This window comes from Dendrobates tinctorius, unplaced genomic scaffold (assembly GCF_039654945.1).
Source record: "Dendrobates tinctorius isolate UK_male_01 unplaced genomic scaffold, ASM3965494v1 ptg000040l, whole genome shotgun sequence".
Taxonomy (NCBI): Eukaryota; Metazoa; Chordata; class Amphibia; order Anura; family Dendrobatidae; genus Dendrobates; species Dendrobates tinctorius.
This window is the reverse complement of record NW_027361708.1, coordinates 15,049,683-15,077,595: the sequence shown is the minus strand read 5'-3', so window position 1 is coordinate 15,077,595 and position 27,913 is coordinate 15,049,683. Positions and strand designations below refer to the sequence as shown.

General features: G+C 40.0%; 1 protein-coding gene across 1 annotated transcript in view; it reads left to right on the top strand.

Moving 5' to 3' along the window:
• LRIT1 (leucine rich repeat, Ig-like and transmembrane domains 1) overlaps positions 1–25,276 on the top strand; it is a 74,332-nt gene extending 49,056 nt beyond the window's left edge. The window contains exons 4-5 of the mRNA XM_073574829.1: positions 12,209–12,385; positions 23,840–25,276. Coding sequence (XP_073430930.1) covers positions 12,209–12,385; positions 23,840–24,609 — 947 coding nt within the window. The 3' untranslated portion in view covers positions 24,610–25,276. The remainder of the gene's footprint in view (positions 1–12,208; positions 12,386–23,839) is intronic.
• Positions 25,277–27,913: the final 2,637 nt, after the last annotated feature.

Here is a 27,913-nt window from a genome sequence, read left to right as displayed (position 1 = left end):
CACTCTCGCACCCCTCCAATCTATTCTAAACTCTGCTGCCCGACTAATCCACCTGTCCCCCCGCTATTCCCCAGCTTCTCCCCTCTGTCAATCCCTTCACTGGCTCCCAATTGCCCAGAGACTCCATTACAAAACCCTAACCATGACATACAAAGCCATCCACAACTTGTCTCCTCCATACATCTGTGACCTCGTCTCCCGGTACTTTCCTGCACGCAACCTCCGATCCTCACAAGATCTCCTTCTCTACTCCCCTCTTATCTCCTCTTCCCACAATCGCATACAAGATTTCTCTCGCGCATCACCCCTACTCTGGAACTCTCTACCACAACATATCAGACTCTCACCTACCATCGAAACCTTCAAAAAGAGCCTGAAGACCCACCTCTTCCGACAAGCCTATAACCTGCAGTAACCACCGATCGACCAAACCGCTGCACGACCAGCTCTACCCTCGCCTACTGTATTATCACCCATCCCTTGAAGATTGTGAGCCCTCGCGGGCAGGGTCCTCTCTCCTCCTGTACCAGTTATGACTTGTATTGTTTAAGATTATTGTACTTGTTTTTATGTATACCCCCCTCACATGTAAAGCGCCATGGAATAAATGGCGCTATAACAATAAATAATAATAATAATAATAATAATTGCTAAATGGCATAGCAAGAAAAAAGTCAAAATGCCAGAATTATGTTTTTTTTGGTCGCAGTGACACTGCATTAAAATGCAATAATGTGCGATCAAAAGATAGCATCTGCACCAAAATGGTATCAATAAAAACATCAGCTCAGCATGCAAAAAATAAGCTCTCACCCAGCCCCAGATCACGAACAATGGAGACGCTACAGGTATCGGAAATGGCACAAATTTTTTTTAACAAACTTTTTTCACCACTTAGATAAAAAAGAACCTAGAACAATCTATACATGTTTGATGTCCATGAACTCATAATGATCTGGAGAATCATAATGGCAGGTCAGTTTTAGCATTTAGTGAACCTAGTAAAAAAGCCAAACAAAAAAGAAGTGCGGGATTGCACTTTTTTTGCAATTTCACCTCACTTGGAATTTTTTTTACCGCTTTCTAGTACAAGACATGGTAAAACCAATGGTGTCGTTCAAAAGTACAACTCGTCCTGCAAAAAACAAGCTCTCACATGGCCATATTGATGGAAAAATAAAAAAAGTTATGGCTCTGAGAAGAAGTGGAGCAAAAAACAAAAATGCAAAAAAAGCTCCGGGGGTTAATGGGTTAAAAACTACAAAAAAGGAAAATGGCCAAAGCAAAAGTTTGGGCATCCTGCATGGTTAGTACATGGCAGCAATTTTTGAAATTATCACAACTTGTAAATGCTTTTTGTAGCAATCCAAGAGTCTTTCAATTCTTGTTTGAGGGAATTTCATCAAAATTTTCTTGTAAAATTCTTCCAGGTGTGTGTTTCCTGGGTCATCTTGCATGCACTGCTATTTTGAACTCTAGCTACAGATTTTCAATGATATTCAGATCAGAGAACTGTGAGGGAATTGTAAAACTTTCAGCTTGCACCTTTTGATGTCATCTATTGTGGATTATTTTGCCGTGTGTTTAGGATCATTAACAATTTGTAGAAGCATCAGCTTTTCAACTAAAGCTTTTTACAGATAGTGTTATGTTTGCATCAAGAATATGTTGAAATTTCATTAAATCCATTATTCCCTCTACCCATGAAATGTTTCCATGCTATTGATTGCCACACAACCCCAAAGCATGATTGATCCACCCCCATGCTTAATGGTTGTCGAGATGTTCTTTTCATGAAAATTCATGAAATTCTATACCCTTTTTTTTCCACACATTCCCTTGATCACTGTGGCCAAAGAGTTCTATTATAACCTCATTGGTCAACAGGACTTGATTTCAAAATGCAACACACTTGTTTAGATGTTCTTTTGCATACTTCTGACCCTGAATTTTATGATGAGATCTCAGGAGAGGTTTTCATTTGATGACTTTCATGGAGGTCATATTTGTGCAGATGTCTTTGAACATTAGAACAATGTGCCACAATCTGCTAAATCTGTATAAAGGTCAAGTAAAGCAGAAGTTCTAATTTGTCTCCCTAGCAATCCAAGAGCAGCTCTCACTGAAAATTTGCTTGGTCTTCCAGACCTTATCTTGACCTCAACTGTTCCAATTACCTGCCATTTCTTAACAGGGTTTTCCCACTAACTAAGGTTGATTTTAATCAATAGATCTTGGAAAAATAACTTTCACAATTGGATTTGTTCAAATAAAATATTCGTGTGCTGAGATAATCTTATAAATGTGCCCCTGCTGTGTACTGTGTAATGGCTGTGTCTCACTGTACAAGAAAATGGTTTGATCACACCACATCTCCTGGGCAGGGGAGGAAGCAAAAGAGTATACAGACATTATAGCAGGGGATCACAGCTGATTATTTTTGTGAAGTAAAACATTTTCCTGCTCGTTTTTAAACAATGGTTTACTTCAAATAAAGAATCATTTTGATCCCATGCTGTAATACTGTATACTTTTTTTCTCCTGACCCTGCCCAGGTCCTGTGGTATGATCGTACCATGTTCCTGTACGGTCAGACACAGCCATTACACAGTACACAGCAGGCGCACATTTGTAAGATTATCTCAGAGCAAGAACATTTTATTTAAGCAAATTCAATTGTGGAATGTATTATTTTTCTGAGATCTATTGATTAAAATTAACTTTTGTTTGTGGGAAAACCCATTTAATTACATTTTGAACTGAAGAAAGGGCAACTTGAAAACGCTTTGCTATCTTCTTATAGCCTTCCCCTGCTTTGCGAGCCTTCATCATTTTCATTTTCAGAGTCCTAGGCAGCTGCTTAAAATAACCCATGGCTGCTGTTTTTGGCACAAGGTTAGAGGAGTTTGTGTTTTTATGAAACTGGGAAATTTGCATCACTTGGTCTTTCCGATTGATGATAGTGGACAATCCATAATCCTAACAGGCTAATTAAGGTCCAAAACCTTGGTCAAACTTATCTGAGCACACAAATCTCCAAGAGTCTCCAAACATTTGCATCAGTCCATTTTCCTGTTTGTAATTTTTATAATGTAAAACATTATAATATTTTTGGGGGCTCAAATACAAAGGATGTGTTTTATCTTTAATTTTAGGCCTTTTAAAGATCATGTCATCTTCAACTTGCTTAGCTATACACAATAACAGTAATTTTGACCAGGGGTGCCCAAACTTTTACATTCCACTGTATGTGGTGTACAGAACATGTTAAACAGATCAGGGTCCTGAGGAGATTTTGTCATCAAAGAACGAGTGTGGAATGAGGCAATATGAGCAAGGCTCAAGTTGTCATCGTGCCCTTTCTCCTTTTGTTTGCATTTGTGGTAATCAGGCCATATCCTCAAGTGTATACATGGTCAGTTACATCATAATCCACAATTACTGTTTGTTATACTCTGTTACATAAGCAAATATTTACCTCTGATTGTATAAAATAGGATGATATTCCTAATTATTTACCTGTGTGCCAACTCAATCCCTATTTGGTCAACGTACTGGTGATGCAGTCGTTGCTGCAGTCGTTGCTGAACTACTTAGTGAACTTCTCTGCCTTTTGAGAAATTATGCCATGTGCTTAACCTTACTTGAAGATATGTAAGGAGGTGACAGGGTCTGTCAGGTCTCTTTCCCCCTGTGGATACTGTACATCTGTCTTACGTGCGGCACCTGTCGTTTGCTAATGTTAGTGTAATGTGCTGTACTGTTTGTGTACTGTATTGTGATGTATTTAATATGTGTAGAAGTAGGGATAGTATAGAAGTTACTATAGGAAAATAGTGGGGTTAGATTGATGGGGCACATTAAATAGAGGGAATAGGATTACTAGTTTAGGATTAGTTAGCATAGGGGTTTTCCTGTTGGGAGGGGCTACAGAGCAGGGCAACACAGAGCAGTGAGATATAGGATGGCACTTCCTGCTTACGTCTGAGTGCAGTCAGGATGGAGCAGTGAACAGTGAGAAAGGACAGTTTGCCAGCCATGGGGCTAAAGCTGCTATGGCAGGAAAGGGCCTCAGGCTGAGGAACGTGCAGGCAGTCACCGGCTAGAACAGAGACAAACGCGAAGAGGATCCAGGGTCTACGACTGGGGCAGGTGAAACTGAGCTGGCAAACCTGGCACCTTTTCCTATTGAAGTCGGACCTGGGAATGGTAGGAAGCTGGTGGGCCTGGAGCATGAACGGGACAGGGATTGTCCTGAAGCTGGACAGGGATTGTCTAGGAGTGGGACAGATATTGTACCAAAACAAGGCATGGATTGCCGGAAGGAGAAAGAGACTGCAAGAGAATCAGGGAATGCTAAGGAAATGACACTCTGTGTAGATGGTGCTGCATGTGTGATGGATACCCTATTGCTCAGAAAAAGTTAAACTGTTGGAAAAAGACATTGACTCTGAAGTGGTTTGGGAAGTTCATGGATGCAGAACCAGAGTGATTGCAGCCGAGAGGACTCTGGCAGTGAATGTGAGTGTTCTTCTGTGCTGCACAAGCTGCACATGAAGCAGGAAAGATATTATATTTCATATGTGGGGCGTCAGGGTGTGAGAACCGTACAGCCAGTTGCCACAACTACCAACCTGGCCACCTTCCAGATACACAGACTCCATAATTTCTCTCCTTTTCTGAGATAACACAAGCAGCAACTAATTACAGGGGAAGTATATGTCTTTCATGGCACACTGAGGTGTTTACACTTTCACAATTGGGCATTAGCTATGTTTCTTCCAACAGGTGGTGATTATGTGTGGAGGTTGACCTGACAGAGGCACTCAGATGAAAAAAATAGGGTGCCGTAATGAGAGTGACCATTAGAGGGCAGTGATGAGCTGACAAAGGGTGGTTATGTAGCTGTCAAGAGAGTGTTACATAACTGCCAGAGGTCAAGGTCACTCTCATCGGTCGGAGGTCCCTGTCAGGTGACAGTGGGCAGGGCTACCTGGGCTGAGAGTATAAATCCTGAGGTAAGCTTCTAGAAACTTCAGTCAGCCCAGGGAGCTCACTAGAGAGGAGAACCTTCTGTAGGAAGGAAAGTGGAATACCCCTACAGAGACTAACTGACAGTGGAGACGGTCACGGGGGGTGACCCTAAAAGACAGCGGTTGCAGACAGAGACAGCCTGTGAGTACCAGGTGTTCGGTGTACTTCAAAGAGTGAAACGCCGTGATGGATTGGCCTAGGGCAGCCACGGTGGAAAGAGCCATGAAGGACACCATGACGGTGACATTCAATAAATGAAGGTACTTGGCCCTGTGAACAAAGGAACTGTGTAACATTCTTGTCAAGAAGTGTGCTTGTCGTCAGAAGAGCGGCCAATAAATGCGGAGCCTGTTGAATATAACTCTTGTCTCTGTCTCGTGTCTGTCGACGCCAAGAGGTGGGTCACCCCCCAGTTCTGTGGGATCAGCATCACAGCACACCTTCCCCGCTTATCTGCACTATCATCAGAATCTCCTCAGCACCACCTTAATCGCCACCCTCAGCCGTCAGCCCCCCACCACTACAATTATCCACCTTCACCCACAACTTTTCCACATCCTCCTTAGTGAACATAATCATATCTCCATCAGCAACAGTGCTCAATGTTGCATCCGCTCCCCAAAGTGCTGTCAAACAGTATTACAACTGAAAATGGGTTCCAAAAGTTATACAGAGGACAAGTTACTCATCAGGATAAAGGGGCAAATCTCACGCTTTATGGCTCCTCATCAACTGTAATTAATAATAATAATAATTTTTATTTATATAGCGCCAACATATTCCTTCGGGCTTTACAGTTTAACAGTTTCAAAACACAAGTCATAAGTAACAACGTTAACAATACAATAATTAAAGCAAAATAAGACAACCCTGCTCGTGAGAGCTTACAATCTACAATGAGGTGGGGGAGATACAAAGTACAGGTGTGTATTTACAATGGAGTATTTACAATGATGGTCCAGCCATCTTGAGGGAGTGAGGGATGGATGGAGATAGTGAATGGGCTACAAATGCACACTTACACATAGAAGAACTGTGATTAGTGAACGTGATAGGCCGCTCTGAACAAATCTGTTTTGAGGGAACGCCTGAAACTATGAAAATTGTGGATAGTCCTAATTTCTTGGGGTAGAGCATTCCAGAGGGTTGGCGCAGTGCGGGAGAAGTCTTGGAGTCGGGAGTGGGAGGTACAGATTAGTGCAGAGGTTAGTCGATAGTCGTTTGCAGAGCGCAGCGGTCGGTTAGGCCGATAGACAGAAATGAGGGAGGAGATGTAGGGGGGTGCTGCACTGTGGAGAGCAGAATTGTCACTAGCAACAACATTTATAGCTGCTTTGCAATTGTGAAAAGTAACTCAAGTTCTCTGTCTGGCGCACAACTGAATTTAGGCAAAATGTATTAGAGAAATATAACCGTTTTAAAAAAGTAGTTGGCATGACCAGGGAAATATTTAGGAATTTAAATCATTCTTAAAGGGAACCTGTCAGTAGGATTGTGCACAGTAACTTACAGACAGTGTCAGGTCGGCGCCGTTATACTGATTAAAATGATACCTGGTTGATGAAATCCGAATTGTGGTTGTTTTTTCATCTTTATTTTCAGTTTTGATTTAATGATATTGTAGGAAAAAAGTGCGTCTTATAGTCCGAAAAATATGGTACTTTTAGGAAAGCTTGTTAAGAATCTGTAGTTTCTTAATTTATCAAACAACAAATTTTGCTATGTTGCTGCACCCCAAACAGGACTTTAATTAGAAAAAGATATCGCTGGACAAAAATATTTATAAAAAAATAAAACTTTAGTGCTATTATATTTAAGTAAAATGCATATAGTTAATAATATATAGTGGTAAAGACCATAGCATAGTCAAATCAAGAAAATAAGTGGCTATATGACTCATAAATAATACTACTAAGTAAAGTAAACATTGCAGTAAAAGCATGAAAGAGTCTATACACAGTGTTAAAGACTCAAAATGTATGTAGACGAAGGTAAATCACAGATATACAGTATGTATTATTCAAGATTAGTTTAAGGGTACCGTTTCACTAAGCGATGCACCAGCGATCCCGACAACGATATGGATCGCTGGTGCATCTCTAATTGGTCACTAGTGAGCTGCCACACAGAAAAAATATCAACAGAGTCAAGGGAGACCTTAGAATGTTATACGTGTGATTTCTGGTCAGTTGGAGGCTTTGCAGTATTGCAATCCAAATTGAACTTCTAGGAAAAATTTGATAAAGCTGGCAAATCTGAAGTTCAAAAGATTTATTCATCCTTACTACTAACTTTTAGTTTTTTATTTTCATCCCCTTTAAGTCATATAACCTCAAGGAAAATTCCAGGCATTTTCTAAATACCGTAAGTAAAATTTATTAAAACAAGTTTGAAGAAGATAAAATTCATGGATATTCTACACTAAAATAGTTAATAAAACTGAAATGTATCCCAAAATTTTCTAAAAGACATTAACCAACCTACAATAATGCAACATTTCTCTAAATTAGGATTTTTTTTTAACTTTAGCTACAATATTTAAAATGATATATAGAACATTGTCAGAATTGGTCACTGTTAGGCTATGTGCCCATGATCTGGAACTAGCAGCAATTTGGATGCAATGTATGGTCACTGCGCCCAAAGTGCTGCCTTCTATTGAACACAGGTAGATCCGCATGAGTTCACTGAACCATGTGGATTTACCGCATTTCATACATTTCTGTTGATGCAATTTCTGTTGTGGAGACTAGCATCTCACCCACCGCATGTCAGGGTCCGCGGGTGATGCTCAGGCAACTGTGCACACATAGTGGAAATAGAAATCCCACCAACTATGCTGTCACAGCTGGCCGCTTGCGGGTTTGACACTGCATCATTATGCACCATCAAACTCCCAGCAGTTCCTGGTTGTGGGTATGCAGCCCTGGTGGTCCTTTGAATCCCTCTTATCAATGGTACAACGGTAAGGCGGTGCGCATTGAAAAGTAATTTGAATTTCACTGTAGGCCCTGCCAAAATGTCTACTTGGCATTTAGGGAGTAACATGTCAATCACACTAAGCTGGGTGGGGAAGCTGGTCATGGAATAGCAAGAGGAAAATGGCACCGCAGACATTTTGTTTTAGAATAAAGGTCCCGTTACATGTAGCGATCCCGACAACGATACGACCCGGTCAGGATCGCTGGTGCATCACTAAATGGTCGCTAGTAAGCTGCCAAACAGGCAAATTTTACCAGCGATGCAGCAGCGGTCGGCGATCGCCACTTACCTGTCACACGCAGCCACTTCTTCCGCCCATGTCCATGGAGTCGCTCGTCGGCGCCAGCAGGAAGCTGACGACGAGAAATGGACCAGGACGATCTCACGCGATCAGTGATATCCAGCGGGGAGGAAGGTAGGAGGTAAGTGTCACATGTAGCGAGATCGCTACTGATATCGCTGTTGCATCACAAAATCGGTGACGCTTTAGCGAGATCACTAGCGATTTCGCCATGTGTGAAGGGGGCTTAAGGAAGCATGTCACTTTTTCATGCAGCTAATTGTTAACCTATTAAAGTGGTTATCCAAAATTAGAAAAAGATTAGAAAAACATGGTGCTTTTTTTCAGAAACAGGGCTACACCTGACATTGGAGCAGTGATCCATATAATGTATAATGCTTTAGAATACTTGGCAAACAACAAGGTCATAGCTCTGTCAGTTTTTTTATGCTCCACATCCAGATAAACCTGGTTTGAGGTTCTGTAGGTCCCTTTTAGGAGGGGAGGTACTGTCAAGGGGATACTGTGACAGAGAGGGCCAAGATGATCATGGAGTCTGGTTACACAAACTCCAGAACTTATTCTATTAGAACTGCTTCACCATCCTGTTACACAGGGAAGGTTTCCTTGCTGTCATGGCATGGGTTAATTAGTTGAACAGATCTCCTGTAGCTCTCCATTTAGTTATTATTTATTACGCTTTGCTTATATAGCGCTGTTACATTCCTCAGCGCTTTACATACATTATCATCTTTGACGCTATTGAGGCTCATAATCTAAATTCCTTATCAGTATGTCTTTGGCATGTTGGAGGAAACCAGAGTACACGGAGGAAACCCATGCAATCACAGGGAAAACATACAAACTGTTTGCAGATGTTGTCCTTGGTGGGATTTCAATGCATGACCCCAGTGCTGCAAGGCAACAGTGCTAACCACCGAGCCACTGTTCTGCCCCATCCTGAATTGTCAGCTGTTCTATGTTAGCCACTCCCCTCTGGTATATATGCTCTCCCCTGGCACTGGGGAGTTGCCAGTGATAGTTCTACCTCCTGGTTTGGTGAAGGAGAAAGTTCAGTGTTTGGAGTTGGCCATTGGAAACTTTTTCTGGTGATTGCTGTGTGGTGTTGGTTTGCATGTTTTTCCTTATCCTCTTTCATATGGTTTCCACTTCCTATATCTCCTCTGTTTCCCACTCTGTTGTTTTGGTGGGGATATTGGTATGATTGCAGTTTTATTTTATCCCTATCTTTTTCCCCTGTCTGTCTGGTTAGTGTTTCTCTATACACTTCAGCCCCTCATTTTCCTGCATGGGGGAGAGATCAGGTAAGGGTAAATTAGGAGCATAGATAGGTATGAGAAACTGGGTTCTCCACCTTTAGGAGTGACTACATGACCATAAATGTATAACACACTGAGGTATTCTAGGTGTGGATTGAAGCCATATTGAGCTCTATAATGCAACTACAGACTTTTTACTGTCCAAGTAACCTCAACCTTTAATGTAGCAAGGTTTAAATATATGGGAAAATTATCTCTTTATTTAAGTAGAGAAAACAGGTGTACTACTTTGAATGTGAAGAAGGAATGCTTTCTCAAATAGGATTGAGAAAGTTATACCTCTTTGGGATGTATAACATAATTATTGAGCAAAATCAAATGATATTTATCAAGCAGTCAAAAAATTATTCCTTCATTTAGGAAGTAGGAACAGTCTACCATAGCTGTTTTCAAGGGGTGATGAAGCAAGAGCTTGGCAACAAGCTTATTCAAAAATGAACCCTACTTTCAATGCTGTTTCATGTTTGAGCACCCTCAAGAAAATACGTTTCTCAGCATCAATACTGTCTGGCACTGTAAATCACAGTGGGCAGCTGAAAGACATGTAGCTTGCAAGGTTGTGCAGTTTATTAATTATGTCTTTATATAAAATATATTCCAATTAAATAAGTTTGCTGTTGATTTTTGTATGTGAATGTTGCATACACAGTTTCCGTTGTTAATCCTGTAGTGTTTCGCCTTGTTCTGCCACACACTTTTAAGATTCATACAGTTGTGGCCAAAAGTATTGACACCCCTGCAATTCTGTCAGATAATACTCAGTTTCTTCCTGAAAATGATTGCAAACACAAATTCTTTGGTATTATTATCTTCATTTAATTTGTCTTAAATGAAAAAACACAAAAGAGAATGAAGCAAAACGCAAAACATTGGTCATTTCACACAAAACTCCAGACAAAAGTATTGGCACCCTCAGCCTAATACTTGGTTGCACAACCTTTAGCCAAAATAACAGACCAACCGCTTCCGGTAACCATCAATGAGCTTCTTACAATGCTCTGCTGGAATTTTAGACCATTCTTCTTTGGCAAACTGCTCCAGGTCCCTGATATTTGAAGGGTGCCTTCTCCAAACTTCCATTTTTAGATCTCTCCACAGGTGTTCTATGGGATTCAGGTCTGCACTCATTGCTGGCCACCTTAGAAGTCTCCAGTGCTTTCTCTCAAACCATTTTCTAGTGCTTTTTGAAGTGTGTTTTGGGTCGGGTCATTGTCCTGCTGGAAGACCCATGACCTCTGAGGGAGACCCAGCTTTCTCACACTGGGCCCTACATTATGCTGCAAAATTTGTTGGTAGTCTTCTGACTTCATAATGCAATGCACACAGTCAAGCAGTCCAGTGCCAGAGGCAGCAAAGCAACCCCAAAGCATCAGGGAACGTCTGCCATGTTTGACTGTAGGGACTGTGTTCTTTTCTTTGAATGCCTTTTTTTTTCTCCTGTAAACTCTATGTTGATGCCTTTGCCCAAAAAGCTCTACTTTTGTCTCATCTGACCAGAGAGCATTCTTCCAAAACATTTTAGGCTTTTTCAGGTAAGTTTTGACAAACTCCAGCCTGGCTTTTTTATGTCTCGGGGTAAGAAGTGGGGTATTCCTGGGTCTCCTACCTTACAGTCCCTTTTCATTCAGACACCTACAGATAGTATGGGTTGACACTGTTGTACCCTCGGACTGCAGGGCAGCTTGAACTTGTTTGGATGTTAGTCAAGGTTCTTTATCCAACATCCGCACAATCTTGCGTTGAAATCTCTTGTCAATTTTTCTTTTCCGTCCACATCTAGGGAGGTTAGCCACAGTGCCATGGGCTTTAAACTTCTTGATGACACCGCGCACGGTAGACACAGGAACATTAAGGTCTTTGGAGATGGACTTGTAGCCTTGAGATTGCTCATGCTTCCTCACAATTTGGTTTCTCAAGTCCTCAGACAGTTCTTTGGTCTTCTTTCTTTTCTCCATGCTCAATGTGGTGCACACAAGGACACAGGACAGAGGTTGAGTCAACTTTAATCCATGTCAACTGGCTGCAAGTGTGATTTATCTATTGCCAACACCTTTTAGGTGCCACAGGTAAGTTACAGGTGCTGTTAATTACACAAATTAGAGAAGCATCACATGATTTTTCGAACAGTGCCAATACTTTTGTCCACCCTCTTTTTTATGTTTGGTGTGGAATTATATCCAAATTGGCTTTAGGACAATTCTTTTTGTGTTTTTTCATTTCATTTTCAAATTAAATGAAGATAATAATACCAAAGAATTTGTGTTTGCAATCATTTTCAGGAAGAAAGTGAGTATTATCTGACAGAATTGCAGGGGTGTCAATACTTTTGGCCACAACTGTAACATGTTTCACCAATCAATTCTCAAAAAATAAATTGCTTCCTTTGAACCATCTCCACCACCACCATCCCCAGTTATTATTGATGGGATGATGGGAATCTGGAATTACAGATAGCGAAAGCACAGTAACATAACAAGCACCACAGTCCTATTTCCCTTTCAACATCCATAATAATAATTTGTAATAATAATTTGAAATTGAAATATAAAGCTTGTTTTCTTTTGTTTTTCAGTGCATCAAGAAATTTCAAGTGACGGTATGAGTTGGTCCATGCTAAACTTACCTATTGTTACCTACAAAGATTCTGGTGAATATATCTGTAAAGCTAGAAATAATATGGGAATGGCAGAAGCCTTTATTTCAGTTCTAGTCACTGACTCTAACACAACTGATGAGCCAAATGACAGTGGTAAGTAGCCCATGTAAGTAATGTGTTGCTATAGCATTTGCTATCTCATTCTAAATTTCCCAATTTAACCCCTTACCGACCAGGTGATTTTTTTATTTTTTTTTGCCCGTTTTGTTTTTCCTCTCCTTTTTCCAAGTCATAACTTTTTAATTTTTTCGCCCACATAGCTGTATGAGAGCTTGTTTAATTGCATCACAAGTTGCATTACTGAATGATTTCCTTCATTTTGCCATTTAACATGCTAGAAACAAAAGGAACATTTCCAAATATGGTGAAATTTTGCTAAAAATTGCGATTCAGCAGTTGTTTTTTGGGTTTGGATTTAACATCATTCATTTTTCTCTAAAAATTACCTGGCATTATGATTTTTCATGTCAGTATGATTACAGGGTGACAAGCTTTTATGGGTTTTTTTTATTTAAATGGTGAAAATAAAAAATTGGAGATTCGTAAAATAACAAAAAAAATTGACATCTGTCACCATTTTCAGAAAGCCAAAGCATTTTAAGTTTTCCTTCAATGGAACTGTAGGAGAGCTTTTTTGAAGTGATGTTGTTATTGATATGAATTGGGGTAGATAGGATTTTTTCACCGCTTCTTAGGGTAAGTGCACACGTAGTTTTTAGGGTGTGCGGATTTTGTTGGAAAATCCGCAGGTAAATCTGCAGGACAAAAGTCCTGCGGTTTATCTGCGGATTGGCCGGCGGTTTTGCCCTGCGGTTTCACACCTTATAATGATAAGGTGTGAAACCGCAGCGGAAACCGCTCAAAGAATTGACATGTTGTGGATTGTAACCCGCAGCAAAACCGCACGGAAAAATCCACAGCTTGTGCACTGCGTTTTTTTTTTCCATAGGAATTAAACTTGCTGTACAATGCAGCAGAATCTGCTGCGGACCCGCAGACCCAAAACCGCTGCGGATCCGCAGCAGAATCCGCAGCGTGTGCATATACCCTAACTGCATTTTTTGTGGTGGTGCTGATTTTTTTTCTCTTTGCAGCATTTACTGATCGAGTCTTTTAATTTTATAGATTTTATAGATTTGAATATATATAGATTTGAATAGATTGACCTTTTACAGAGGCAGCAAGACCACTTGTTTATTCATTTATATTTTTTATTTCTTTATTTTTGAATCGGGAAATGGTAGGGTGATGTGAATTTTTATACTTTTTTCAGTTCTATGTTCTACTATGTTTCTGTGATTGTTTAATTGCTTATATAACATACAAAAATACCTTTGCATTATATAGCAAAGTTTATTGTATAAATGCCAACCACAGGGTGATCTTCCCTGGATTACCATCCTGGTAGGTAAGGGGACCTTCAGCAAACCCTTTGATGCCATGAAAACCCAATAGTGTTGAACCCGTCAGTGATCACATTGAAAAGGGCCAATAGGTGCTTGGAATGGTGACCCCCCCCAGGCCTGACAGTAGCATTTAAAGGGAACCTGTCAGCAGGATTGTGCATAGTAACCTACAGATAGCGTCAGGTCTGTACCATTATACTGATTAAAATGATACCTTAGTTGATGAAATCCGTCCTGTGGTTGTTGTTTAATCTTTATTTTCTGGTGATTGTCAATAGCTGCTACTCTGCAAGCGCAGGTGATGCCATCTTGGAGGAGGAAATTTTTTTTCTACTCTAGCAAGAAGGAGCTGCTGGCGCATGCGCAGTAGCAGCTATTGGATTACCTCTATATACACCAATAGCTGCTACTGTGCAGGTGTGGCGGGCGCCATTTTAAAATGGATTTTTTTTATACTTCTCAGGAAATCATCAAGCACAGTTATTAATTGCACATTAAACATGCGATTATGCTACAGTGCTGGTGCTATTGCTGGCACCAGCCTGCAGAAGGGTTGTTTTTTTTAAGTATGTACATGTATTCATTCATTAAGTAAACTTGGGGGCAGATCACTGAGGGATCACTGACCAGTCAGAAACCTTTCTGGTGAATACCTAATCAGAGCACCACATAAAGACCCCCCCACACAGCCCCACCCCGAAGCACGATCATGTCATTAATTCAAAACTGAAACTAAAGATTAAACAACAACCACAGGATGGATTTTATCAACCAAGGTATCATTTTAATCAGTATAATGGCGCCGACCTGACACTGTTTGTAGGTTACTGTGCACAGTCCTGCTGACAGGTTTCCTTTCAAGTTTTAAGGCCTCAAGTGGAGCTTAGTTCCACTCACTGCTGTTAAAGGGAAATTCTGGCTGTTTATCACAGCGCATGTCACCCATGAATTATGGGTGCATGATCTTGTATTTAAGATGGGGATCAGACATATGATGTGTCAGACATAAACCATAAGTATACATAGAATAAAAAAAGTGAATAGATACCATGTAGTAAATAAATCAGTAGTTATACTGTACATGTTAAAACATAGGGTACTTAGTTAACACATTTTTTATTAAAAGCACGTAAAAGCCATCTCACCGTGACTATGTTTACACAATCGGGATGGTCCCCAACTCTACTGACTAACCTCAATATGTGCCTGCAGGTCTCAGAAACGAAGATGGTAGAGTAGGACCCAAACCTTACTGTGGAAAGCTAAATAGACAAGATGCACAGCCCAAATGGGAGTGGTTTTACCCTCCACCCCCAAATGTACTAAGTACAAGAAACTGAAGCTAAATGAAACCATGCGCCAGCATTCCTGTAATTATAAGTGCAATGTGTAGGTGCACACTCACACTTAGTAGAAGTGGAATGTGAACATTTGCATTCACAGTGCAGCCATTAACTAACAAAGCCTAGTATAAAAACAATTAATAGATACCCTGCAGTAAGGCTGGTTTCACATTTGCGTTTTTTAGCGCTGGAAAAAAACGCTAACCTGCGCATGCGTTTTTTCCCCTATCTTTAACATGGGTGCGCATACTTGCGCGCTTGTAAGCGCATGTATGCGATTTTCATGCGCTGCGTTTTTTTGGGGTGTGCGATTGGATTTTCCAGACGCATCATGTTGCATTTTTTGGCCCTGCAAAAAAGCGCATGCGCACATATGCGCACGTTTTGCGCTAAAAAGGGCCATTATAGCCTATGGATGCGCATATGTGCGCACTGGCATGCTCATGTAAGCGTTTTTTTGCATATGCGTTTTTTTTTTTTAACCATGGAATTTAGGGGTTTGAGTTAGAGTTAGGGTTAGTTAAGGGGGTTTAGGGTTAGGGTTAGGGTCAGGGTCAGGGTTAGGGTTGGGTTTTGGGTCAGGGTTAGGGTTTAGTATGGTTTGGTTAAGGGTTAGGGTCAGGGTTAGGGTCAGGATTAGGGTTAAGTATGGTTTTGTTAAGGGTTAGGGTCAGGGTTAGGGTTAGGGTTAGGGTTAGGGTCAGGGTTAGGGTTAGGGTTAGGGTCAGGGTTAGGGTTAGGGTCAGGGTTAGGGTTAAGTATGGTTTTGTTAAGGATTAGGGTCAGGGTTAGGGTCAGGATTAGGGTTAAGTATGGTTTTGTTAAGGGTTAGGGTCAGGGTTAGGGTTAGGGTTAGGGTTAGGGTCAGGGTTAGGGTTAGGGTTAGGGTCAGGGTTAGGGTTAGGGTCAGGGTTAGGGTTAAGTATGGTTTTGTTAAGGATTAGGGTCAGGGTTAGGGTCAGGATTAGGGTTAAGTATGGTTTTGTTAAGGGTTAGGGTCAGGGTTAGGGTTAGGGTTAGGGTTAGGGTTAGGGTCAGGGTTAGGGTTAGGGTTAGGGTTAAGTATGGTTTTGTTAAGGGTTAGGGTCAGGGTTAGGGTTAGGGTTAGGGTCAGGGTTAGGGTCAGGATTAGGGTTAAGTATGGTTTTGTTAAGGGTTAGGGTCAGGGTTAGGGTTAGGGTTAGGGTTAGGGTTAGGGTCAGGGTTAGGGTTAGGGTTAGGGTTAAGTATGGTTTTGTTAAGGGTTAGGGTCAGGGTTAGGGTTAGGGTTAGGGTCAGGGTTAGGGTTAGGGTTAGGGTCAGGGTTAGGGTTAGTAAAGTCATGGTTTGGGTAGTGTGAGGGGCCACCTAAAAATGTTGGAAAAAAACGCAAACGCGGTAAAAACACGCTAAAAACGCATACAAACGCATAAAAACGCTGCGTTTTTTTCATGCATGCTCATAAAAATGCTTGAAAAAAACGCAGCAGTTGTATGCTTATGTATGCGTTTTTTCAATGCGTTTTTTTGCGGGAAAAACGCGCTGCAAAAAAAAGCAAGTGTGAAACTAGCCTAAGTAAATAATGAGTAGTAATACATGTAAAAAGCATAGAATACTTAGTTAACACTATTTTAATCAAAAGACTGTAAACGCCATCTCACAGTGACAAAGTGTACCTAATTAACTTGATCCCTAACTCTAGTGAGTCATGTCACTATGTGCCAGAAGGCCTATTTTTTTTTTAATGAAAACAGTTTTAGCTAAGTACCCTATGTTTTTGACATATATTACTGCTCCTTATTTCCTACTGCAGAGTATCTATAGATGATATTTATTCTTGATTTTATATAACGCACTAGTACGTCATACTGTATGTTAGAAAGCACTTAAAGAGATTTTCTACCGGTTTCTTATAATAAGTACTCTCCCCCAACTTCTCTGTCCTGCTGTCCTGGTCCTCCTTTGATCTCCTCTCTTCTCTTTTGGAGTTGGCAAGCACCTTTTCTATTTTTTTTTATAGCACACTTGAGCCATACAGGTTTTTTTTATAACAATGGGGTAGCGAGCCCCTTCAATGCATATTTATCACAATAAATGGACAAAAACACACAAACAGCACAATTACATGAATTCTACTACACACAACTACAGTATACTGCAGATTATAAAACGCATCGGACCAAAACACACACCACAAATTTTGGATAGGAAAGTAGGAATTTTTTTTTAGAAAATTGTGGTGTGTTTTTATAGTCCGCTTTTATGGTAGCTTACTGAAGGGAGGCAGCTTCAGTGCAGTAGGGTCCTAGGAGGCAGGGTCATTGCTGCAGAAAGCTGGTGGTGGTGGCAGTAGTGGGGCGATGCTGCATGCCCCGGGCTGGAAGGAGTGGGTGTTCGGTGGTGCAAGGCTGCTGCGGGCTCCGGTCTTTCAAAAAATACCAGGGACGGAGTCCCTTCATTTCCCATAAATTTCACTGGATTTTAGGAAAAATGGTTGTCAAAGACGGTGCAGTGCAGATTGGAGCTTCCTGCAGTAGAGACCCTGCCTCTTGGGACCCCGTTCCGCTGCAGCTGCCCTCCAGTAAGCTATATTCGGATTGTGCGATGCACCCCTATTTTCCCCCCAAATTTTTTGGGAAAAAAGGTGTCTTACAATCCGAAAAAATGTGGTAACTAGATTACTTTAAACATTGAAAGTAGTCACCAAAAATTTTCTACAATAATGCTATTACATTCAAAACAATTTCTGGGAACATTCTGAGAATAACAGTTTGAAGCGGGTTATAAATTAATATCTGAGACTTCATTAAACATTAAACAACAATTATCAGTATATATTTAGACAACACAAACTTAGACTAGACAGTTTTAAAATGTGACTAATTTATTTAGTCTAATCTAACTTTATACTATTAGGCTACTTTGCCACAATGATTTTTTTGTGAGTTTTTGATGTTTTAAATTTTTTGCACGTTTTAAAGTTACATTCATTTTTCATCAAGTTTTTTTAGTGTATTCTTTTTTACATGCATTTTTATCACTTTTTACATGCATTCTTTTTACATGCATGCATACATGCACCTAAGGAAGGCTGGATGTAGCCATAATGCATAATGTTTTTTCAATGTACTGTATTTCTTGCATAATAAAACAAAATAATTTTATTATTTTAGCTACACTTATCGGATCCATTTGCCTTTTTATCTTGATGGTAATGCCCTCTATCTGGTTTGTTTCACTTCATCTAGCAGGGACTGGAGTAGGATTTGTGGGGAAGTGTACAGAGAGGTGTATGCCACTTGTCCAACGTTCCTGATTTATGAATGCTCATGAATCAGGAGAGTTTGACTTCAGCAAGTCTCACCAAGATCGGAGTGAAAAATGCTGGTCTTGATTAATCAAGCCTATAGTGTCTGGACTGTAGGCAGCATATTACACAGCAAAAAGTGCTGAACAGATCAAGTAATAGTTTTACAGTATAAATTTTGCTCTTTTTATGTTTAGGAGCCAAGTGGGTGGTCCTAGTTAGTCATTGATAATGTACCTTTATATATGTGCATACAAAGATAGCTGTCAACTGCTAATTATTACTCGATTTACAAAAAAATCTTTCCCACTAACCTATATATCAATCATATCCTTATCGCCTTATGATTAATACCATGAGGTTTGCAGATAGGAATGGATAGCATGACAGGTTCTTATAAATGTAGATGGCCTTACACTGCATAATACACCCACTGTGCAGATCATAAACAAGCAAACATTGCAGTTAAAATAGCGACCCAATGAGGAGTTATTGCATTTACTTATAATTAGAGATGGGCGAACCCGAACAGTAAAGTTTGCCATCCGTACAGAACACCTACTGGTCGGGCACGGGGACCGAACACAGACTTCACCTGGAAGTCTGTGTTACTGTTTGGGTTCGGCCCCCTCGAATACTGTGTGTTTGTCATGCTGTCATGTGCATGACAGTGCGGCAAACACAGCTCTTGATCGGCGATAAAATAATTACCGCCGGTTAGACAGCCACGGTTCCCACACTGTCAAATTACAGTGTGAGCCCGCAGCTGCGATCGGCAGTATTAATTTTACCTCCTGTCACTGGTGTCGGCTGAAGGCGCTACTGTTCCCATCAGCCCATGCCTGCTACCGGCGCTAATAACAGTGAGAGCAGGAGCGGCGGATGGGAGTATTCATCAACCAGCACCTGCGCTCTAAATAAATAAAAAACTGTCACACTGTCAAATTGTCAAAAAATAAAATGAAAGTGAAAAACATGAAAAAAATATATTGGGACGGAATTACACGTTACATAATATAAACTAAAAAATACTAACATAAGGGACAACTTTGCTTATGCTGTTGTTTTAATTTACCTTCTCCTTCATTGGTCAAGATCAAATATCGTGTCTTAGACATGAAGAGGTTCTTCTTGTTTTATACATCATCGGATTAACATCTGGCTTCAATGGGACTTGTGGATTATTGACTTGACTATCTTGGTTATTTATATTTGTACCTTATGTTAGTATTTTATAGTATGTAACGTGTAACTCTGTCCCGATGTATTTTTTTTTCATGTTTTTCACTTTCATTTTATTTTTTTGACATATTCAAGACATATGGTTGTCTCCATCTACACATTTATCACTATAGTATGCCTATTCCTTCACATATTTATTTTCTATCATATTTATCCTCCCTCACACTATATACTATATATTTATTGGTTGCACATTCACATAGTCTTTATTCCATGCAATTTTTTTTATATATATGATTTTTGTCGTATATATTGTTTTTCATATTTTAATCCCATACGTGATCACCTTTCTTTCTACAATATCACTTTTTTCACTTTTCAATGTTTCCACTTGATTATTTTATTTTCCTTTCCCATTGTAGCCCACCAATATATTTAGCCATTTTTCTTAACTTTTTATTTGTCATACGACACATACCATTGTTATTTGCTCTGATGTTCTGGTGCGCTTAAGTGGTGGGTATGCAGCAGATGCTTTGGTGAATGGTCCAATTGGGCTTCTGCGCATGCATGACGTGCTTCTGCTTGTGTTCCACTGGACCGCAAGCCGAAGTATCATATTGGTGCCGGATGGACACTGCGCATACGCCAGGCATGGACACGCCACCAGCCTATGATTACCTCGGTAATCTAGATTTTAGTGCATCACTTGTGTATTTATGCCTTTATTGGCTGGCCGGACTTATATATACCATGTCCCCCATTCCCAACACATGCCTACTGTGAAGTTACATAACAAAACGTGCATTAGGGCGATGGGAGCACCATCACTGTACCCTGTCCTCCAATGTAAGTCCCTTCATTAATATGCATTATTACATTTGCACACTACTAGGCAGCTTGTTTACCCTATATGCACTTTCATTAGTAATTAGTATTACTAATTTTGTGGACATATGGATCTAAATTTTGTGGACATATGGTAGGATCTTTTTTTTTCGGGGAAAATACATGTGATTTGGCCTCCCCTGATTCAGTATACAGTTTTTTGCAGCCTCTGGTATTACAATTGTATATTTCATATATGATCTTTTTAATTATATATTTAATAAAAACAATTTTTATGGTACTTATACTGTACTCTTTTCTTCTGGTGTTTTCACATTTGTTACCTACCATATGTTTGAAATATTGTTCATTTTTTATCATTTATGCATTGAATAAGATGCAATATATATAATGGTGGGCCAACACTTTTAAAGTCAGCGCACATACAGTTGTGGCCAAAAGTATTGACACCCCTGCAATTCTGTCAGATAATACTCAGTTTCTTCCTGAAAATGATTGCAAACACAATTTCTTTGGTAGTATTATCTTCATTTAATTTGTCTTAAATGAAAAAACACAAAAAGAATTGTCCTAAAGCCAAATTGGATATAATTCCACACCAAACATAAAAAAGAGGGTGGACAAAAGTATTGGCACTGTTCAAAAAATCATGTGATGCTTCTCTAATTTGTGTAATTAACAGCACCTGTAACTTACCTGTGGCACCTAACAGGTGTTGGCAATAACTAAATCACACTTGCAGCCAGTTGACATGGATTAAAGTTGACTCAACCTCTGTCCTGTGTCCTTGTGTGTACCACATTGAGCATGGAGAAAAGAAAGAAGACCAAAGAACTGTCTGAGGACTTGAGAAACCAAATTGTGAGGAAGCATGAGCAATCTCAAGGCTACAAGTCCATCTCCAAAGACCTGAATTTTCCTGTGTCTACCGTGCCAGTGTCATCAAGAACTTTAAAGCCCATGGCACTGTGGCTAATGTTGTGAGTTCATTTTCCCCTTCACCATTGAGGTCTGATGAACTCCCTCTTCTGGTGAAGGAAGGTAGTGAGGCTGATTACAAAGCACCTGAGCAGAATGATGATGACTGGGTGACTGGAATTGCTGACTGGCTATAAGACAGCCGACGCTGCCCTGCAGTCCGAGGGTACAACAGTGTCAACCTGTACTATCCATCGGCATCTGAATGAAAAGGGACTGTATGGTAGGAGACCCAGGAAGACTCCACTTCTTACCCCGAGACATAAAAAAGCCAGACTGGAGTTTGCCAAAACTTATCTGAAAAAGCCTAAAACGTTTTGAAAGAATGTTCTCTGGTCAGATGAGACAAAAGTAGAGCTTTTTGGGCAAAGGCATCAACATAGAGTTTACAGGAGAAAAAAAGAGGCATTCAAAGAAAAAAACACGGTCCCTACAGTCAAACATGGCGGAGGTTCCCTGATGTTTTGGGGTTGCTTTTCTGCCTCTGGCACTGGACTGCTTGACTGTGTGCATTGCATTATGAAGTCTGAAGACTACCAACAAATTTTGCAGCATAATGTAGGGCCCAGTGTGAGAAAGCTTGGTCTCCCTCAGAGGTCATGGGTCTTCCAGCAGGACAATGACCCAAAACACACTTCAAAAAGCACTAGAAAATGGTTTGAGAGAAAGCACTGGAGACTTCTAAGGTGGCCAGCAATGAGTCCAGACCTGAATCTCATAGAACACCTGTGGAGAGATCTAAAATGGCAGTTTGGAGAAGGCACCCTTCAAATATCAGGGACCTGGAGCAGTTTGCCAAAGAAGAATGGTCTAAAATTCCAGCAGAGCATTGTAAGAAATGCATTGATAGTTACCGGAAGCGGTTGGTCGCAGTTATTTTGGCTAAAGGATGTGCAACCAAGTATTATGCTGAGGGTGCCAATACTTTTGTCTGGCCCATTTTTGGAGTTTTGTGTGAAATGATCAATGTTTTGCTTTTTGCTTCATTCTCTTTTGTGTTTTTTCATTTATGACAAATTAAATGAAGATAATAATACCAAAGAATTTGTGTTTGCAATCATTTTCAGGAAGAAACTGAGTATTATCTGACAGAATTGTAGGGGTGTCAATACTTTTGGCCACAACTGTAATTCTAAGGCTAAAAAAAGTTTCAGAAAAATTGGATTATTGAAAAGTAGCAAGTTGGAAACCAATGCTTTCCAGAAGTAACCTTTTTGCCGCAGTTGACTGGATCCTCAACCTGTTATAATAATATTTGGATTCGGTTATATGGCTGAGATGTTGTGGTAGTGTTCTGTTCCCTCATGTCACAAATTTCTTACTTTTGAAGAACTCCAGTTGTGCATGTCGCAAGATGATGAAAGACTAGGCCAATTAGGATATTTGAAGGGGTTTTCTGGTACTTTTTGTTGAGGGTCTATCCTTCACATAAGTCACCAATATCACCAATATCAGATTGGTGGGGAGCTACAACTGGCACCCTCATTGTCAGCTTTACTCGGTGCTGGCGGTCACTGGATGTCAGCTGGAGAGCGGAACTACACAGCTCCATCAACTGTATAATGGCTTTAGTTGGATACTGCTGATCCACCCATATTCAAACCCTTTGAAGTTCATTTCCCTTTGGCAAGAGTATGGAGTTGACCTCATTAGTGATATCTGAAATAAGCCATTAAACAATAAGTTTCTATTTTTTTTCTTAAGTGAAAAAGCATTGTAGCTTTATGTTGTAGGGGCTAGTAATGAGCTCGTGTGCTCTTTACTCGAGTTTTCCGAGCATGCTCGGATGTTCTCCAAGTATCTTGGGTGTGAACGTTGTTTATGTTTGTGTTCCCACAGCTGCATAATTTGCAGCTGTTAGACAACCTGAACACATGCAGGGATTGCCTGTTTGTTAGGGAATCCCCAATGTATTCAGGCTGTCTAGCAGCCGCAACTCATGCAGCTGCGGGGACTCAAACATAATCTACGAGCATGCCCAAGATACTCGGAGAACACCCGAGCATGCTTGAAAAACTCGAGTAATGAGCACACTTAATCATCACCAGTAGGGACAAAATATAACAAAATATAATGTAAGGAGTCATTTTATCAGGTGACATTTTATGCACCTCTGCAGTGGATTTCAAGTGACTAGCTACTTGGCAAACTGAGATCAGAAGATGCTTCAGACTTTTTGACCACTATCATGTAGTCTAGGAAGTGCTACGGTCATATTGTGACAACACTGAGGGGACATGTGTTGTCAAAATCCATGTTAGAACCTATCATATATGGTTTATCTCTGGACAAGAGGGTCTCTTTAGCATCAAGCTGAAAGATTGGCATCATATTGGAGAAGGCAAGGAAGTCCAGTAAGATTTTAAACAATCCAATTCTCCATCTCATTCATCAATGAGAATTATATTTTTGAAAAAATATATATTTTGGTGATGAACATGTTTTATAACTTCTGCTTGGTTATTTGTATTGCTATTTCCCTTGATTTTCTGCTTTTTTTCAGGAAAATATCAGTCAACAGAGGAGATCATTGGAATGCAAAAAATTAAAGTCGCTGGTAATAGGCTGCAGGAAAGCGAGCTACAGAATATTAATCCTAATTCTGCTATGAAACCGGACATCAAAGATCCAGGCAATATCATGCTCAGTTCACCAACAGAACAGCCAGTGACAGAAAGGATGGTTAGAGGGGTGAAAGTTATAGGTGACACCGACCACAGTGCATCTCTTGCTTGGAAAGCTCCTCTTGCCAAAAATGTAACAGTATTCAGTGTTCTCTATGCAATCTTTGGAGAGCAAGAAATGCGAAGGATCAATGTAGAGCCTGGAAAAACCAAAATTACCATAGATGGTCTAATTCCCAAAACGAAATATATTGCATGTGTTTGTGTGAAAGGTCTTGTACCTAAAAAAGAGCAATGCATCATCTTTTCCACCGATGAAGCTGTCAGTGCTGGTGGAACGCAGAAACTGATTAATGTTGTGGTGATCAGTGTAGCTTGTGTCATTGCTGTCCCATTAACCCTGACGGTCTGCTGTGGAGCTTTGAAAAGAAGATTCAAAAAGGGGCTAGGTCAGAAATCTAAAGACATACAAGACTCCTATGTGACATTTGAAAGCCTTGCACCCAATTCCAAAGCAAAGGGCACTGAAGGAGAATATTTGACTCGACATAATCTAAATGAATCAAATAGGTTGCTGTCTGCACGGTCCAGTGTGGATTCTGAAGCAATACCAAAGCCAGAAGGCCAGCCCAATGAGTTTTTTTGCTGATACGGATTGAGTAACATTAACTGTCACTTGCATATATGAAATGTTTTCACATACAGAAGAGTATATCCACCACGTGCCGGAAGTATGTAGAAAATAATTTATATAAAATATGTGGGCCATAACTGTGCATCAATGAACTAATAAAAGTAGCTTGAATGAAGAGACAAAATACGACATTGCATTGCATTTGGCATTAGCAGCTAAAGAATGCAAAGAAAATTGTTGGTACAGTGATCAACAAAGTAAATTAGAAGACTTTTCAGAAAGTAATGGGAAAATATAAAAAATGATCCCTTGCATTGTCTGTTGCCCTCGAGATTCTCAATGTTCCTGATCTGATCTAAAAGTGATTTTGTATTATTAAGGTTTATGGTACCTGGAATTTTTGATTATCAGTAACAGTCAGCAATGTGTGATTGACAGGTCTGCAGACTTTTGTGCTATGCCAGTTCATTGACATACTACACATTGCTAATCTGAAAAGCTACTGTATAACAAGCTCACCACTACTAGCACTGTTAAAATACGGTCATGCTTTTAGGGAAAATGGACTGCTTCATTTTCTTTGTGTTTATCTTCATTTTTTTTTGTGTTGTGTGCGCAATCTAATTATTTTTGGTGTTTTACAAATATCAATAAATTTTGATATCAATACAATGTTGTATATATAGTTTCCTGGTAGATTTGTTCATTATTTGCTTACTCTATGTTTTGATATGTCATAATGCACAACATAAATTCTAGGTATGTAAACGTCCAAAATCTGGAAATTAGCTAAAAAGAAAAAAGCAAAATAAGAACTTAAATTAAATACATGCTCTTTGGCTAGAATTTGCACATGCAATTTTCCAGTAGTGGATTGAAACAAGGGCATGGAATTGGTTTAGGGTTAGTATAAAGGAAACAATTATATTTTCAGCCTGAAACAATTAACAAATTATGAAGAAACTAAAAAAGGCAACAAAAACTGCATTAAAAGTAGTATGTGTGGATCCAAACTTAAATAACTTGTGCTATTTAGTCTGTGTCCATTGAAAAACTAAAAACCTATATTGAAAACATATTTTTAGGTAGAAAACAGAAAAACTAATGACGTACTTTCGCTTTCACATTTATAGCAATAAAACAGAATTCAAGCATGAGTTAGATTCATCATATGATGGATACCAATGGTAGTTGATGGACGCAAACATAAATATATATAATTATTTTAGAGACTGTTTCATTTTCATTATGGTGTCATTCATTAAATTGGAAAAATTGTTATCTGTGACAAAAGTGTAAATTGTAGTATGATAAAATTGGCTAACCTCATTTAAAGTTAAATTTTTTTGCACATTTTCATCAATCTTAAAAAAAATTAAAGCTGACCAGGTAGGTTATCAATTTGGGAACAAAGTAATATCAGTAAGTTAAGATTGTTAAAAAGTATATTGCTATATATACTTGAGTATAAGCCGAGTTTCACAGCACATTTTTTGTATGCTGAAAACGCCCCCCATGGCTTATACTCAAGTGAGGGTCCCAGAACATGGAGGGAGAGTGGCAGTGGTGGAGCGGCAGTGGTGGAGCAGTGGGTCACAGGAGGCAGGAGCCCACTGCTGTGGCTAAAGCCTGTGCCCCCTGCTAAATAGAAATGAATATTCACTGCGCTGGCATGGGAGTGGAGAGAAATGAATATTAATTTGTCTTAAGTAATGGGCACATGTGATTGTCCAGCTGCTGCTGGAACCGACGGCTGCAGCTGACTCTGTGCATGCTAATAGCAATGAATACTCACTGCCCTCCCGGCGTGGAGAGCAGTGAGTATTCTGGCAGCTGTCCTCCGCTTGTAAGCAGCGCGTTACGTCCCTGCCATGTGCTTCTTACAAGTATAAATCAACTGCTTGCACCGGAACAATTCTCTGCGAGGAAGCGCAGGGAAGGTAAGTTGGATGGGATTTTTTAATGTTTTTTGATGGGTGCTAAGCATACAAGGATAGGGATGAGGAGCCATGCATACAAGAATAGGGATGAGGAGCCATGTATACCAGGATAGGGATGAGGAGCCTTGCTGACCAGGATGGGGATGAAGTGCCATGCATACAAGGATAGGGATGAAGAGCCATGTATACTAGGATGGGGATGAGGAGCCATGCATACCAGGATGGGGATGAGGAGCCATGCATACAAGGTAAGGATGAGGAGCCATGCAGACCAGGATAGGTATGAGGGGACAATGTATACCAGGATAGGGATGAGGGGACAATGCATACCCGGCTTATACTTGAGTCAATAAGGTTTTTTTTTTTTGTGATAAAATTAGGTGTCTCGGCCTCTACTCGGTTTGGCTTTTACTTGGGTATATACAGTACTTTATTTAGTGTATGATAAGAGGTAATATTGTAATGTAAAATTATTTTGTGCAAAAATAATGTTACGTCTGGATATTTGGGTTCTTTTTGGGGATATTAAACTAATAAAGTTACATTAACTTGGGTAAATTAATTGAGAAAGAATATCTAACAATTTTTTCCAGTTGTGTAATAATGTGTAGATATTTGGTGTGTCACTGGAACTTTTTTGCTCATTCTTCAGATATTACATTATTGTGATGACAGCCTGTGCATTATGGATTGGGTATGTTTTACTCAATTGATATTAAATGGAGAAAGGTAAAGGCTGCAACAGTTTACATATATCTAGGTTGATGGTTATAGTACTTGCATACTATGGAAAACAAGTTATGTTATACTTTCACATGTGCTAAGATCACAAGTTTGGCAGTCCCTTCGTGTGAAGAGTGCTGGCCTCTTTGCACTGAATGCTTCCAACACCTCCCTTCTACTCTTATGTGAAAGCTCTAGCGATCTCAATGTTGGACAATACAGTTATCACTCAAAGCAGATGGAAAGGTTTGAGAAACATTCAGTGAGGGCACTTCTCATCAAGTGACGACCCACGGGACACTTGTGAATGCAGTACAAAGGGAATCAATACTTGATTTTATCAGTCATGCAAGCAGCATAACCATCAACTTAGGTATGCATAAAAAGTTTTATCCCTCACCTATAAAGCTCTGTCAGAAGTTTGCTAAGATTCCATACCTTTAATCCCTTAACGACCGCCGATACACATTAAAATGGTGGCCGCTAAGGGGTCTTATTCCCTCATCGCCGTTTTAAAATGGCATTCAGCTATAAGGGTATAGCGCCCCCCCACAGAGTCCAAAAAGCTCTAGGTTTCATCCACCTGGGGTAGCTGAGACCATGGAGAACACAAACAGGGCTGTATTTTCTGGTCCCTGATCACGTGATCACCTTTA